This window comes from Capricornis sumatraensis, chromosome 4, assembly GCF_032405125.1.
Source record: "Capricornis sumatraensis isolate serow.1 chromosome 4, serow.2, whole genome shotgun sequence".
NCBI classification, from domain to species: domain Eukaryota; kingdom Metazoa; phylum Chordata; class Mammalia; order Artiodactyla; family Bovidae; genus Capricornis; species Capricornis sumatraensis.
In genome coordinates, this window is record NC_091072.1 from 150,261,852 (window position 1) to 150,278,242 (window position 16,391).

Consider the following 16,391-nt stretch of genomic DNA (forward strand, 5'->3'; position numbering starts at 1 on the left):
TCTCAACCAGGGGCTGGTTGAGAAGGGGATGTACAGAGAGCAAGAGAGTGGCCACTGTGGGGGGCCTGAGCATACACCCCCATATGTCTGACCCACCACAAATTTTCAAGTCCCCTCCTCAAGTTCATTAACTCTCTAGAAGGGCACACAGAATTCAAGAAAGGGCGCACAGAATTCAGGAAGTGCCTTACTTATCACCCTTTGTTACAAAGGATACAACTGGGGAGCAGTCAGATGGAAGAGATGCCCAGGGTAAGGGAAAGATCCTAGGATCCTCCAGGTCCCCCCGAACCCCATCTGTTGGGGCTTCTTTATGTTGGCAGAATTGATTAAATCATTAGCCACGAGTGACTACGTCAAGCTCCAGCCTCTCTCTCCTTCCTGGAGGTGTGGGATGGGGTTGAGATTCCAACCCACTGTGAATAAAATATGTCACCTGCCATTTCAGTTAACAACCATATTGCAACCCTCAAGTCATCAGCCACAGCAGCGGCTCCCTGTGGTGCACCCTGAGGGGATTCAGGATGGAGAAAAACCAGGATACTGGCCCTAGATAGTTAAGAGGCATATCAAAGGGATAATTTCAATGAGCCCATCTCTTGCATCTTAGGCAGTAGAAAAGGGCTAAATTCATTAACTTAAAATGTCTGGGGTTTGTGTGTGTGTGTGTGATTAGCAGTAATCTTTTAATCTTTGACTGTAAGTTTTATTTTTTCAGTAAGAACTCCTGTGTACCCTGAGTCCTCCCTTGCCCCTTTGAGACAGAGTGATCTGAGAGGCTGTTTTCCAGGGCTGGATTCTTTAGCAGTCTCCTTGTATAAAATATAGTTCTCAACTTTTAGGCCATGCATTTTTTTTTTTTTTCCAGTTGACACTTCTAATCACATGGTTGGTTCATCTGGCCACCAGTCCCCATCCTGAAACCCACCCAAAGCCACCCACCTAAAGTCACTCCCTAGCTTGAACTAAGGTGTGGTTGAAAGGGGCTCATCATAAATAACAAAAGACTCTTCTTTTGCGCAGGAAATTCTAAGGGTTTTAGGAGCTCTGCACCAGAAACCAGGCACAAAGACCAGATAGATATTTCTCCTTGTACCACCAATACTTGGGCCTCCCTGGTGGCTCAGTGGTAAAGAACCTGCCTGCCAATGCAAGAGATAAGGGTCTGATCCCTGCGTTGGGAAGATCCCCTGGAGAAGGAAATGGCAACCCACTCCAGTATTCCCACTCCAGTAATCCATCCCATGGTGGATTTCCCAGGCAAGAGTACTATAGCCTGGTGGGCTACAGTCCATGGGGTCGCAAAGAGTCAGACACGACTTAGCAACTGAATACACGCACACACACACACACACACACACACACACACACACACACACTACCAATACTTATCCTTCTCAGCCCTCACTCTCCAGGGCCAGTTAGGAAGCCAACACACAATTATTGAACACCTGTCATATGCAAAGTACCAGGCTGGGCATGTGTTCATTTAATGATCATATGTCAATTGCATACCTACTAAGATTTATTAATAGGGCGTTTGTCTTTGTGGAAGAAATTAGACATATTATGTACACTTGAAAATCTAGCCAACTGGACCAAGCAGTGTGTTCTAAAAAAGAGTAAGAAAGAGTAAGGCAATCCAGAGGCCAAGGCAATCCAGACCAGGTGGTCAGGGAAGACTTCTCAGAGGAGGAGGAATTAGAATTGGGCCCTGGAGCCATGTCCAATGCTGAGAGCTGGAGCAGACTGTGAAGGATTCTCACGGGAGGGAGAAAGAACTGAAAACTGCCCTTTGCTGAGTCCTAGAAAACAAACAGAGCCCCAGGTTGCTGGTGTGGCCTTCTCTTACTCTCAGGGGTGGTAAGTTTGAGTTTCAGCTTGGCTTGATGGCCCCAGACAGGTCATGCAGGCCATCTCTCGGAGACTGAGATGCTCATTAATGAAAGGGGGAAAGGACAGCCAGTTCTGACAGCTTCACATGATGGAGATGGATGGTGGAAGGGAAAGTTCTTTTGCAACTGAAAAGGATAATTAGCATCATTAGGAGTTTATACATCTTGGATTACCGTATCACCTTCCAAGGAGTCATCTCACTCAGATTTTCGAACTAGAAAGAATAATGCTGAAAATGCTCTAGAAATGATCGCAAGAGTTCATTCACACTTACCAACCACTTGCTGTGTGCCCATCATCATTCCCAAGTGTTTTGCATGTTTTTACGTTGCCTGGAACTCATGGGAAGTAAGTACTGTCACCTGTGTCTTACAGATAGGGAAACTGAGGTTGGACCCGTCTGAATTGCAGGTGGGTGGCCTGGAGACTCCCCTTCCCCCATGTTCTAAGTTTCAGATGTTGTTGGTGCCCTGCCCACTTCATGGAAGGCATAGTGCTGATCATTTCCAAGTCCTCTGGCCACTTCTAGCTGCCCCTTTGTCTGGGGGGTTTTCTCTAGAGCCACCACACATGGCCCCTGGAGTGCTGGCGGCTGACATCCTCAGGGGCAGCTCCCCATGATTGAGAGGGGTTGACGTACAAGGAATCCATTTCCTTGGCCTGGGGTTGGATCACTGAGACCTGTGGTCTATCCCCAAGTTCCTGGGAGGCTCCAGTAGCCCTTGGCATCCCCCCCCCCCACCCATAGTTGGCTGGAGAAGCGCCTCTCACAGGCTGCCCTCCCTTTCTACTCCATCCATCACAAACTAGCCCCTTTCACCCACATCCCTGTCTCAGGATTTCTAAGACACCACCTCTTAGGACTCGAGTATCCTCAAAAGACACATTGAAGTCTTAACCCCCAGGACCCTGGACTGTGACCTGATTTCAAAGTAGCCTGTGTGTGTGTTAAGTCGCTCAGTCATGTCTGACTCTTTGTGTGGCCCCATGGACTGTAGCCCACCAGACTCCTCTATCCATGGGGTTTCCCAGTCAAGAACACTGGAGTGGGTTGCCATATCTTCCTCCAGGGGATCTTTCTAACTCAGGGATTGAAGCTGTATCTCCTTCACTGCAGACATATACATATATATATATATATATATATATATATATATTTTTTTTTTTTAAACTGCTGAGTCATTTGGAAGTAGGTTGATTGTAAGGGCAATTAGCGAAGTTGAAATGAAGTCATTAGGGCGGGCCCTTAATCAGCATGACTGGTTATGTAAGATAGAAGGATGATAGGAGCAGATGTGGAAGGAGAGGCCTCGTGGTGATGGGGGCAGAGATCAGAGGAGAGATACAGCTGAGAGACAAGGGCTCCAGGCTGGCCGCCAGCTGGGAAGAGGCAGGAAAGTCTTGCCTGGAGTCTCAGAGTGAAACCGCTAGGTGGTATTTCGGGGTGCTCTGAAGAACTCTGGTCCTTTATGTCTCTTGTTCAGTCGATAAGTCATGTCTGACTCTTTGGGACCCCATGGACTGCAGCACACCAGGCTTCCCTGTCCTTCACTATTTCCTGGAGTTTAATCAGACTCATGTCCATTGAATCAATGATGCCATCCAATCATCTCATCCTCTGCTGCCCCCTTCTCCTCTTGCCCTCAATCTTTCCCAGCATCAGGGTCTTTTCCAATGAGTCAGCTCTTCGTATCTGGTGGTCAGAGTATTGGAGCTTCAGCTCTAGCATCATTCCTTCCAATGAATATTCAGGACTGATCTCCTTTAGGATGGACTGGTTTGATCTCCTTGCTGTCCAAGGGACTCTCAAGAGTCTTCACTAGCATCACAGTTTGAAGAATCAATTCTTCAGCACCCCACCTTCTTTATGGTCCAGCTCTCACAGCTGTACATGTCTCTAGGTGGAAAGAATTCAGCAAGAAGTAAATTGATAGATGAGAAGGGACTTACTAGAACAGAACACTTGTGCAGCTTACAAGTGGACGGGTGGGAGAGTACCGCACCCAAGAACTTAGTGAGCTACAGTTTTATAATCAAAGGAAAAATAGGGAGGGGGGAAAAGGCCACTTTATTCCTCATTCTTGAGTAGCCATCACACTTCCATCAACTCCTCCTCTAGGTTGGGAAGGGGAATTTTCTTGTCCTGACGTGGTCAAGCCAGGACTTGAAAAATATTGTTCCAGGTCTCTGTACAATGAGTGACTTTCCACCAAATGTGTGCAGAGAGCATGTCCTAGGGGTTATTAACTTACTGAGCTCACTGGGCAGGACGTGGGGCTCGTGCCGCCATTGTTTTATTGTTTGGAGGCATGTCTTCTGCCGCGTGGTTTTGTTGCTAAGCAAGCCTGCTTGGTTTTGTGGTTAAGCAAACCTGCTTTCTTGAGAGATCATTAACTTACAGGGGTTGCTCCTATTTTTTTCTGCTTACAATCCCCTAGTGAGATTAATTGTTTCATCACCAGCTTTGTCTCTATCAAAAGGGAGCACAGCCCACTCTGAGACACTCAGGATTTGGGCTTCTAGCCTCAGGATTGGCCCTCAGAACATAAGAGAATATGTCCCTGTTGTTTAAGCCACTCAGTTTTGGATCCTCTCTTGCAAAATGGCCCTAGGAAACTGACACACCTCCCGTCTGATGCCTCCTTAATTATTCCTTCACTTGCTCCCTCCCAGGGGCGGGTAAGAACCAGGCCCCCTGAGCTTTTCACAGCCTCTCTGGCTGCAGCTGCCTTTTGCTCAGCAGCCCTCCGGCACCCCCACAGCTTGACACGACTGGCCCATCTGCCTTCCTGTGATGCTGGCAACATGAAGTTAGTTAGTCATTGACAAGTGGGCGGTGGCAGTGGAGGTTTAGTCACTAATTCGTGCCTGACCCCTGAGATGCCGTGGACTGTAGCCAGCCAGGCTCCACTGTCCATGGGATTCTCCAGGCAAGAGTACTGGATCAGTGCTGCATACAGAATATTCCTCCACTGGAGCCTGGGGTGATTAATAGGATCTGATCAGATACTGACGATGCTGTGGGACTCTTAGTCCTACCTGCGGCAGGAGAGCTTCAAGGAAGGTCAGAGTGACTCTGAAGTCTGCCTCTGGCATGGTGGAGAGGGGGTACCAGCCTGCTCCATTTCTGAGGAGCCCAGAGTAACAGGGAAGGGGCTCGGAGCCTTCAGAGAGGATTTAGGCTTTGTCTGTGAATGTTCTGATTATAGCCATTACTGAGCTGTGAATCACTTTGGAAGTCTGGGAGATGCTTCTGGAAATATAAGAGGGCTGGATAATTTCCATCCGTGTATGAAGGCTTTTATGGAGCCATTCTGGAGGAAGAATGGCCGTCTGCCAGCTCTGACGGAAAAAGGCAGATAAGAGCAGGCTCTCTCTTCCCTTTGTGATGGTGACACCCTTTGTCCACTGCCTTTGGGCCATATCCCACCACTTTCCCTCTTACGGAGGCTTCTCTGGTGTCTCAGATAGTTAAGACTCTGCCTGTAGTGGGGGAGCCCCAGGTTTGATCCCTGGGTCAGGAAAATCTTCTGGAGAAGGGAATGTAACCTACTCCAATATTCTTGCCTAGAAAACCCCAGGGACAGAAGGGCCCGGAGGGCTATGGTCCATGGGGTCACGTAGAGTTGGACAGGACTGAGCAACTAACTCACATACCTCTTCCCTCTTACGGAGTTACTGTCTGGTGGCCTGAAGCATCTTGGAGGCAGAAAGCTGTGTTCAGTCCCGGGCCAGAGCATCACCAGGCTTCCTCCAAATGTGAGATGGCCCAGCCCAGCGCAGGGCTTCCATTCTATTTGGAAATGAAAGCAGAAGCTTTTCTGTGGCTTTGTCTTCTCTTCCCCTTGGGAACCCCACAGGTACTATGGGAAGACTGCTGGCCAGGTCAGAGGAGAAAGGAGGTGAGCTCATGCATCCGACTGGGGCAAGAGTCTGCAGAAGGAACCCTGCCTTACTCCTCTCCTTCCCATGTTCATTTAGCTCCCATACTATATGACAGAGGGTTTTCACAGGGAAACTGCTGAATTTTCAGGCATTTCCAGCTTGCCAGAGTTGAAGGTCAAAGGAGGAGTCAGGATCCTGGGAATAAACACAGCAGGTGGTGCAAGATTTGCAAGTTCTGGGAAGCATGAGAAGGGGCTGGGTGGCCTATATATATTTTTTAAGTAGATCTATTGAACTATTGACATACAATTGTCTGTCACTCAGCTGTGTCCGACTCTTTGGGACCACATGGACTGTAGCCCACCAAGCTCCTCTGTCCGTGGGATTCTCCAGGCAAGAATACTAGAGTGGTTTGCCATTTCCTCTTCCAGGGGATCTTCCAGACCTAGGAACTGAACCCATGTCTCCTGCATTGCAGGCAGGTTCTTTACCACGGAGCCACCAGGGAAGCCCATGTTTGTATATACATGTATGTATATATGTGCACGAGTGTCTGTATGTATATGTGTGTCTCCAGGAAACCACCACAGCAAGTAAGATTTCGAACACATCTACACTGCCGGAAGGTTCCTCTTGCCCATTTGCCATTCCAGCTTTTCACCTTCTCCCACCCTCCCTTATCTCTTTCCTATCACTTAGATTAGTCATCCTTTTTCATAATTTTATATAAATGGAATCAAATAGGGTGCACTATTTTTGTCCAACTTCTTTCACTCATGTGATTGAAATTCAATGCAGTTTGTTCCTTGGAACAACAGTCCTCTCCTTTCAAAGCTGAGTAGCATCCCATTGTGGGTTTATATTACAGTTTTACCCACTTACATGCCGATGAACGTTTTGACTGTTTTTGGCTGCTACAAATAAAGCTTCTATGAACCTTCATGGACAAGTCTTTGTACAGACATATGCTTTTATTCTGTTAGTAAATATTTAGGATGGTAGAAGTTTGTTTGACTTTTTTAGGAAACCAGAATGTCTTCCAAAGGAGTTGTACATTTGTGTACATTTTCACCAGCAGCATTTGAGTATTCCATCTGATCACCCCATGTCTGTACCAAGACTTGGTCAATCTTTTTCGTTTCAGACATTCTAGTAAGTGTATAGTGGCCTTTTATTGTGGTGTTAAATTGTATTTCCCTTGTGGCTAATAATGTTGAACATTTTTCTGCAATTATTTGATATCAATATATCTTATTTGATGAAGCGCCTGTTCAAATGTTTGTCCATTCAAAAATTGAGTTGTTTATTTTCTGATTAATAAGTTCTGAGGGTTCTTTATATATTCTGGATAAAAATTCTCTATCAGATATGTGATTTGCAAGTATTTTTTTCTGTGGAGCTTAAATGGTATCTTTCAAAGAGCAGAAATTTGAAATTTTTATAAAGTCCAATTTATCAGGGTTTCTTTTAAATGGATTATGCTATTGCTACTGTACCTAAGAAATATTTGACTTTAAGCCAAGGTCACAAAGATGTTTTCTTCTTGAAGTTTAATATTTTTAGATTTTCCATTTAGTTCTATGATCCGTTTTGAGTAAATCTTAGTATATGGGATAAGGTATGAACTGAAATTCCTTTTTGCAAATGGATATCCGATTATTCCAGTACCATTTGCTAAAAGGATTATACTTCCTCTGCTGAACTGCTTTTGCAAAAAAATTAGTTCTATATACAGGTCTATTTCTGGCTCTTCTGTTCTGTTTCATCTATCTATTTACTTTTCTGTCTTTATCCCAATATTACACTGTCTTCATGACTGCAGGCTCAGAATGTCTTGAAATCCAGTAGTGTTCTTGCAACTTTGTTTTCTTTTTTTTTTTGAAGTTGTTTTGGCTCTTCTAGGTCCTTTGCATTTTCACATGAATTTTAGATCAGGTTGTCAGTTTCTACAAACCCCGCTGGGATTTTGATTGGGATTGAGATGAATCTATGGATGAATTTAGGGGAGACATAACATCTTAACAGGACTGAGTCTTTCAGTTCATGAGCATTCAACTCTTTCCACTGATTTTGGTCTTCTTTAAATTCTCTCACCAATATTTTGTAGCTCTCTATCTATGAGTATTACATATTTTTTCTCAGATATATCCATAAGCATTTCATATGTTTGATGCTACTGTAAATGATATTTTTTATTTCAATCTCAGCTTTTTGTTGCTGACATACAGAAGCACAATTGATTTTCGTATAGAGAGTGTGTATCCTTTAAACTTGTCAAAGTCACATGTTAGTTCTAGCAGCTTTTTGTGAATTTCATCAGATTTCCTACTAGACACTCAAGCTGTCTGGGAATAAAGATAATTTTACTTCCTGCTTTCCAATCTGGGTGCTTTTTATTTCTTTTCTTGTCTCATCAAACTGGCGAGATGCTAACAACAATGTTGGATAGAAGTGGTAAGACAACATTCTTGTCTTTTTCTTGATCATAGGGCAAAAGTATTTGGTTTTACACCAAGTATAATTTTAACTGTCACTTTTTTTTTTTGTAGATACCCATTTTTAGATTGGGAAAACTCCTTCCTATTTCTAGTTTGCTGAGAGTTTTTGCAAGAAGTTGGTGTTAGAGTTTGTCAAATGCTTGTTCTGCATCTATTGAGATGATCATACAGTTTGTCTTTTTAAATTTGTTAATGTGGTGAATTATGATGTTAATTTTCAAGTGTTAAGCCATTCTTGTACTCCTGGGATAAAACCCCACTTAATCAGAATGTATCATTCTTTTTATACAGTGTTGGGTTCAATCTGCTCTAATTTCCTAAAGAATTCTTCCATCTATGTTCATGAAGGTTTTTGGCCTGTTTTTCTTTTCTTTTAATGTTTTTATCTAGTTTGAGTGTCAGGGTGATCCTTGCCTCATAGAATATGTTAGAAAGTATTTCTTATCCTTTAATCTTCCATAAGAGTTTGAATAGAATTGCTATTAACTTCTCTTTCAGTATTTCGTAGACTTCATCAGCATAGCCACCTAGGCCTAGAGTTTTCCTATAGGAAGATTTTAAACTGACAGTTCAATTTTTTAAATAGATAAAGTATTATTCGTGTTACCTATTGTTCCTTGAGTGAGCTTTGATATTTAGTGTGATATTTCAAGGAACTTCTCCATCTCATCTAAATTGATAAACTTATTGGCACAAACTTGCTCATAATTCTCCCCTATTATGCTTTTAATGTCTGTAGACTGTGTGATGGTGTCATCACGAATTCCTGATACTGTGAAATAGTATCTTCTCTCTTTATTGACCTTCTTAAAGTACTAGCTTTTAGTGTCATTGATTTTTCTCCGTTGTTTTTCTCTATTGCTTTTCTATTTCATTGATTTCTGCTCTGATTGTTATTTCTTCTCCTTCCTTGGGGTTTAATTTGCTCTTCTTTTTCTAGTTTCTAGTGGTAGAAGGTGAGGCTGCTGGACCAAGACCTTTCTTCTTTGCTTTTATATGTGTTTCGTGCTATAAATCTTTCCCTGAGTACTGCTTTAGCAATATCCTACAAAATTTGATATATTGAGCTTTCATGCATTGGAGAAGGAAATGGCAACCCACTCCAGCGTTCTTGCCTGGAGAATCCCAGGGACGGGGGAGCCTGGTGGGCTGCCGTCTATGGGGTCGCACAGAGTCGGACACAACTGAAGCAACTTAGCAGCAGCAGCAGTTTCATTTAGTTCAAAATGCTTCTTAAATCCCCTTTACATTTCTCCTTTGAGCCATGGGTTTCAGAAGAACATTATGTAGTTTCCACATATTTGGCAATTTTCTAGAGGTCTTTCTGTTGCTGTTCTAATGTAATTCCAGTGTGGTCAGAGTACATACTGTGTTTGACTGAATCCTTTTAAATTTGTTGAATCTTGTTTTGTGGACTGGAATATGGACTGTCTTGGTAAATGTTCCATGTTACACTTAAAAGTGTATTCAGATTTTGGTGGGTAGATTTTCCTATTAATGTCAATTAGGTCAAAATAGTTGACAGTTTGGTTCAAGTCTTCTGTATCCTTTCTGATTTCTGTCTCCTTGTTTTTCTCATTAACGACAGAGGGATATTGAAATCTGAATGTGGTTGTGGATTTGTCTAGTTCTCTTTGAATTTCTACCCATTCTTATTCTGTGCATTTGCTTTTGGCATCTGTTGTTAGGTACATTTGTGTTTAGATTACTTTATCCTATTGATGAATCTTGCCTGGAGAATCCAATGGACAGAGGAGCCTGGCGGGCTATCATCCATGGGGTCGCAAAGAGTCGGACACGACTGAGCAACTGAACACACACATAACTGGGTTTCCAGGCTCCACCTAGGTTTCTTCTTCTTGTGCCATGAACTGAAAATTCTTTCAGCAATGCATGCATGCTACGTGGCTTCAGTCGTGTCCGACTCTGCAACCCATGGATGATAGCCCGCCAGGCTCCTCTGTCCGTGGGATCCTCCAGGCAAGATTCATCAATAGAATAAAGTAATCTAAACACAAACGTACCTAATAACAGATGCCAAAAGCATAGAACAAAAACTGATAGAACTGATAGGATTTTCCAGGCAAGAATACTGGAGTGGGTTGTCATGCCCTCCTCTAGGGGATCTTCCCAGCCCAGGGATTGAACCCAGGTCTCCTGCATTGCAGGCAGATTCTTTACCATCTGAGCTACCAGGGAAGACCCAACCCCAGATATCTTCCTCTACTGCTGGTCACCATGACTGAAATCCCTCCATTCGAGGGTGGGGAAATGTGTAGAGGGATCTTGGTGTGGTGCCTGCCTCCAGAGGAACACTGCAGAAATGATAACTGATCTATCAGGATCCGCACTTTTGTTGTTGATTTACATCAACAACATTTGTTGATTCAATTCTCTGGCCGCCTCCTTTCAATCTGGAAACATCTATCCCCCGCCACCTCCCCACCAATCTTCTCTGCTTACTTGGATGGGCCGGCTGATCTGTTAGTGATCATGGTGCATTTCCCTTGTTCTGAGCTCATGATAATTAGAGATACAGGCACACTGGTAATTGGTTCTCTGCTTCCCTCTCACCAACCCCCACATCCTTCTCTAGCCTCCTTCCATCCTCACCATGCCTCTCTCTCATCTTCCATCTTCAGGTTCTGAAGAGGCTCGAAGAAACTGACAGATCCGGATGGCCACCATTGATGGGAGAATGGTCTCCAGACCCCAGGGATCTGGCCAGGGGCACCAGGGGAGCAGGGCCTGCCTGGGCTCCCTGGATGACCTGCCGTGCGAGGGGACTCAGGAGCTGGCACCAGCTCGGCTGGCCATGCTGAGGAGGGCACAGGAATTCTTTCAGACCTGTGACACTGAGGGCAAGGGTTTCATCGCCAGGGCAGATATGCAGGTAAGGGGGCCCTGGGCTGGGCCTGCTCACCAGGAATGCCAAGGGCCTGGGTCTTCCTCTCTTGGGTTGAGACCTGTCTCTTGGGATGTGACGTCTTTAACAGAAAGTGAAAGCATTAGTTGCTCAGTCATGTCTGACTCTTTGCCACCCCTTGGACTGTAGCCCGCCGGGCTCCTCTGTCCATGGAATTTCCCAGGCAAAAATACTGGAGTGGGTTGCCATTTCCTTCTCCAGGGGATCTTCCCAACCCAAGGATCAATCCCAGGTCTCCTGAATTGCAGGTAGATTCTTTACTGTCTCAGCCACCAGGGAAGCCCTTTAACAGAAAAGATGCCGTTAACTCTGTCCTGGAAGGAGACATCGACCCAGACTCTTCTGGGAGCCAGATCTCCTGGGTGCTCTCTTTTTCTGGTCTATACTTGCTGTCTGACTTGGGAGCTGTTTTCTCTGACTCAGTAACTCCCTAGGATTGTGGAAAATAGTGATTGCAATATAAGTTTCTTGAAGACATGTAGAAGAACCTTCTGGAACACAGGTGGAAAGGCACTGACTTGTTGCCTTGCAGCACAGCTCTGAGTTGTGCTCGAGCCACTCCCACGAGGTGCTGTGACTCTCAGCTCTGTGGCCGGGTTACTAAACCAAACTCGGATCCACTGTCCCATGCACCATAAAGCTATCTATCCATGCTGGGTTGTGGGAAAGGAAATGTAGCATTTATTACTGGGTCAGGCAAGGAGCCCAGGACCTTCAAGCTCCCTGAGGGGTTTCAGCAAAGCATCTTTAAAGGCCAGGTTTGGGAGGGAGAGTTCCAGGGTCTGTGATCAGTCTGTGCACAATTCTTGATTGGCTGATGATGAGAGATCAGAGCACTATCACAGGGGTTCAGGTGATCAATCCTCGGGCTCCAGGAAGCCCGGGGACTATGTACTCATGATCATCAGGTATATGACATCTTCATTTGGTGGTGGTTTTTATCATCTGTAGAACAACTCAGGCAATGTGCTTCAGATACAATTATCTAGGTCTTTCGTGCTAAGTCACTTCAGTCATGTCTGACTCTGCGACCCCATGGTCTGTAGCCCGCCAGGCTCCTTGTCTGTGGGATTTTCCAGGTAAGAATACTGGAGTGGGTAGCCTTCAGAGAGGATCTAAAGCAGAGGATGCTGGGGAGGGGTCTGTCCTGGGAAGGCCCCAGATGGTCCTGCTTGCTTACATCAGCACCAGCAGCCACAGATATTGTGGCCCACCCCCAGATGGGCCTACTTACCAATACTGAAATGAATATTGTATGTCATTTTTATGTGTCACTAAATATTATCCTTTTGATGTTGTTTTCAACCATTAAAAATGTAAAAGTCATTCTTAGCTCACTGGCCATAGGAAAACAGGCGCTGGGTCCCACTTACAGGGCGGGGGCATGGTTTGCCCACCCCTCGTCTGGAGCCTTCCTGCCGCTAATGTAAAAGTTCTTCCGAGCGTCTTCCTGCAGTCTCTCATGCTGCAGTCGTGGTTTCACCCGCACAAGACTAGAGGAAGCATAGGTTCTGCTGGAACTCTGACAGCATCTCCCCCACCCCTACCAGCCCTCACTTATCTGTCAAGTGCATTTTAGGTGGGGGACATACAGCGGTGTTAAGGGGATGACGACCCAAGATGGGCAGGTTTTCTTTTTTTCCCCCGTCTTTTTATTTTGTACTGGGGTACAGCCGATGCTGTGGTAGGCTGCTGCCCCACTGCTCCTGTTCTTTCTCCTGAGTAATGACAGGAAGTCCACTTGCAGCAGGTGAGACGGGCTCCAGATGTCTGACAGGTGCTCAGAGCAGCGGTGGGCAGCCAGCTGGCCCAGCAGGGCAGGACAACAGGTAGAAAGGAGCCGGTCTCGGGGGTGGCTGGTTGCCCGGAGCTCAGGCTCCAGGGGCAGACATTCTGCTACTGGACCCTGATCTGCATGGGTGCACAGGGTTTTGGCAGGGATGTGAGGGTCTTCAGCCCTGCCCGTGTCCCCGCCACACCTCACACCCTCCTCCACAAGGAGCCCCACTGTGTGTCCCTTGGGGATCATTCCTGAGACAGCTGGGGTGAAGACTGCTTTGCAGGGAGGGGTCCCTTACGGAAGCAGAGTCGTGGGCTGGAGGGTCCCGAGTGAGAGGCTGAGGGACACCGAAGGGCCAGGCTGGAGAAGGGGTTGAAAGGACCTCTCCAGCTGGGAGAGAGAGCTGGAACTGGATGGGCAGTCTGCAGCCTCATAAACCCCGTTTCCCTGTTTTTTTAGAGAAGTCTGTGGGCTTCTCAGGTGGCACTTGTAGTAAAGAAACTGCCTGCCAGTGTAGGAGTCACAGGCGATGCGGGTTCAGTCCCTGGGTTGGGAAGATCCCCTGGAGGAGGGCATGGCAACCCACTCAAGTGTTCTTGTCTGGAGAATCCCATGGACAGAGAAGCCTGGAGGGCTGCAGTCCCTGGGGTCGCACAGCCGGGCAGGCTGAGAGACTGAGCACCCGAGAGCGGTGTGATGACGTCACCAGTGCCAAGTGCACGCCTCCTGACATCCCCTGCGGTTCCTGGGTTAGCCAAGCTATAAAGAACTACCCAGGAGCCGGCCAACCAGCCAAACCCGGCCGCTCCCCATTTCTGTGAGCGCAGTGTTACTGGACCCCTGCTGGCTCTTTGCATACCCTCCGCAGCAGATTCCAAGTTACAGCTCAGACTTTTAGAAGCTGTCACAGAGGTGCACAAAGCCTCAAAGAGGCACCATCCAACTCTTACAGGAGAAGCTGGATGACTCCTCAATTAGGGTAGCAAGGAGACTCTTAAAGAATTTTACGGAAAATTGACCACTTTTAATCCTGGATCTGCAGCTTACTGGCAGTGTGCATTTGTGTGAGTCTCTTAACCCCTATAAGCTGTAGTTGCTCATGTGTGAATTATTTATAACTACCCCCCCACCCGGTGCTAGAAGAGAGTCAGACACCCGTGTTCATGCAGAGCACTTAGCCCCAAGCTGGGACCTGAAATCTCCCTATTAATGCTCACTGTGTGTGTGTGTGTGTGTGTGTGTGTGTGTGTGTGTGTGTGTGTGTTTGTGGTGGTGGGAAACTTATTTATACCCTGATTCTTAATCCCTAGTGTCCTCCACGTTGTGATGCTTTAAAATTGTGTGTGCTGGTGTGTGCCTGCTAACTCACTTGAGTTGTGTCCGACTCTGTGTGACCCCATGGACTGTAGCCCACCAGGCTCCTCTGTCCATGGGATTCTCCAGGCAAGAACACTGGACTGGGTTGCCACGTCCTCCTCCAGGGGCTCTTCCTGACTCAGGGATCGAACCCTTGACTCTTACACTCCTGCACTGGCCGGTGGGTTCTTTACCACTAGCGCCAGCTGATAAATCCACTAAAAGTCTCTGAACCATTTCTAAGTGGCTATTTCAGTGCTTTTCAATACATTCAGGTTGTTGTGTAATCATCACTCCCACTCAGCTCCAGAACTCTTCTTATTTTGCAAAATAGGAACTGTCCCCATTAAAGCCTAGCTCCTCATCCCCCTCACCTGGCCCCCAGGACTATCCCGCCTTATGTCTCTATGGATACGGCTCCTCTGGGGACCTCATGTAAGCGGAGTCATATAGTGTCTATCCTGGTCTGACTGCTGTATTTCACTGAGCAGAATGTCTTCAAGATGCCACGTGGCAGCACTTATCAGAATCTCCTCTCTTTTCAGGGCTGTATAAGATTCCATTGTACCTATTTATCATATTTTGTTTATCCATTTGACCATCAATGGGCACTTCTGTTGCTTCACACCCTTGCCTGTGAACCGTGCTGCTGTGATCAGGGATGTACAAATACACTTGGCGGCCTTGCTCTCAGTTCTTTGGGGTGTGTACCCCAAAGCAGGATTGCTGGATCTCAGGTGATTCTATGTGTGGTGTTTGGAGGAGCCCTAGCCTGTTTCCACAGTGGCTGCACTGTCACACTGGGAGGTCAGGTGAGTGTCATCTGTTCTGCCTCCTAGGTCAAGAAGGGACATTTCTGCTGGAGAGTGTCCCCTCTGGTCATCTCCAACAGGCATTGATCTCGCTTGTGTCCAGTCTGTGGGAGCAAACGCGGTTATGCTTCTTAGAAGAATTTTGGCCACGTCTAGGGACGTTCTTTTTTTTTTTAATTCTGTTTATTAGTTTATTTATGTTTGGCCGTGCCGGGTCTTTGTTGCTGAGTGGGCTTTTCTCCAGTTGTGGCAAGTGGGGGCTTCTCTCTAGTTCCGGTGTGCAGGCTTCTCATTGCGGTGACGTCTCTTGTTGCTGTTCACCGGTTCCAGGGTGTGTGGGCTACAGGGGTTGCACACTCAGGCTCAGCAGTGGCAGCTCCAAGGCTCTAGAGCACATGCTCAGCAGTCATGGCACAGGGGCTTAGTTGCTCCTGAGCACGTGGAATCGTCTAGGATCAGGGATCAAACCCACGTCTCCTGCATGGGCAGGCAGATTCTTCACCACTGAGCCAGCAAGGAAGCCCTGGGGACATTCTTGACCGGAGTGACTGGAGAGGGAGATGCTGCTGGCGTCTACAAAGCATTGTCCAAGGATGCTGCTGAGTGTCCTGTAAGACCCAGAGCAGCTCTCTCCCCAACAAAGAATTCTCCATCCTGAAATGTCAGTAGTGCAGAGGTTGAGACACCTGTCTAAAGCCAGTCGTCAGCCTGGACCAAGCACCTCAAAGCACCAGGCAGAATCAAGGTAGAGCCCACCTCCAGACCTCACAGTCCTGTTCTGAAGACATTGGCTGTGGCTGGGCTCAACCATAGGGACAGGAGTCTGAACAGGAGACTGTGGGAGAAGAGGAAGACTTCAGTCTGGCTGTAAAGGTGGATCCCTTGTGGTTTTATCCTTTTTTATGAAAGTAAAACTCACTTCATCATTTTAAGAAGCACATTATAGACAAGAGGAAAATAAAGGTACGATTTCCACCCCTCCCTCCAAGTGCCACCCTCTGGGGAAAAACCAGTGAGCAGGGCTGGTATGTGTCCTTCTGAAACTTTTTTTTTTTATTTCTGTGCACATACACTCAAGTTTTATTCTTTTAAAATGAGATCACAGAACATTGTTCATGTGCGATTGTTATTCTCTTTGCAAAGTTGACTTCATTTTGTTGGTCTTTTCTTTAGTGAGTGTTTCCCTTATGTGCGTTTGAAGCTATGCAAACCTTAGTTTTACACTGCAAGAGACACGT

At 46.4% G+C, this 16,391-nt stretch overlaps 1 protein-coding gene across 1 annotated transcript in view; it reads left to right on the forward strand.

The window, feature by feature from the left end:
• Nucleotides 1–10,956: 10,956 nt before the first annotated feature.
• The window catches only part of CRACR2A (calcium release activated channel regulator 2A), a 71,700-nt gene continuing 66,265 nt past the window's right edge, over nucleotides 10,957–16,391 (forward strand). The window contains exon 1 of the mRNA XM_068972137.1: nucleotides 10,957–11,172. Coding sequence (XP_068828238.1) covers nucleotides 10,957–11,172 — 216 coding nt within the window. The remainder of the gene's footprint in view (nucleotides 11,173–16,391) is intronic.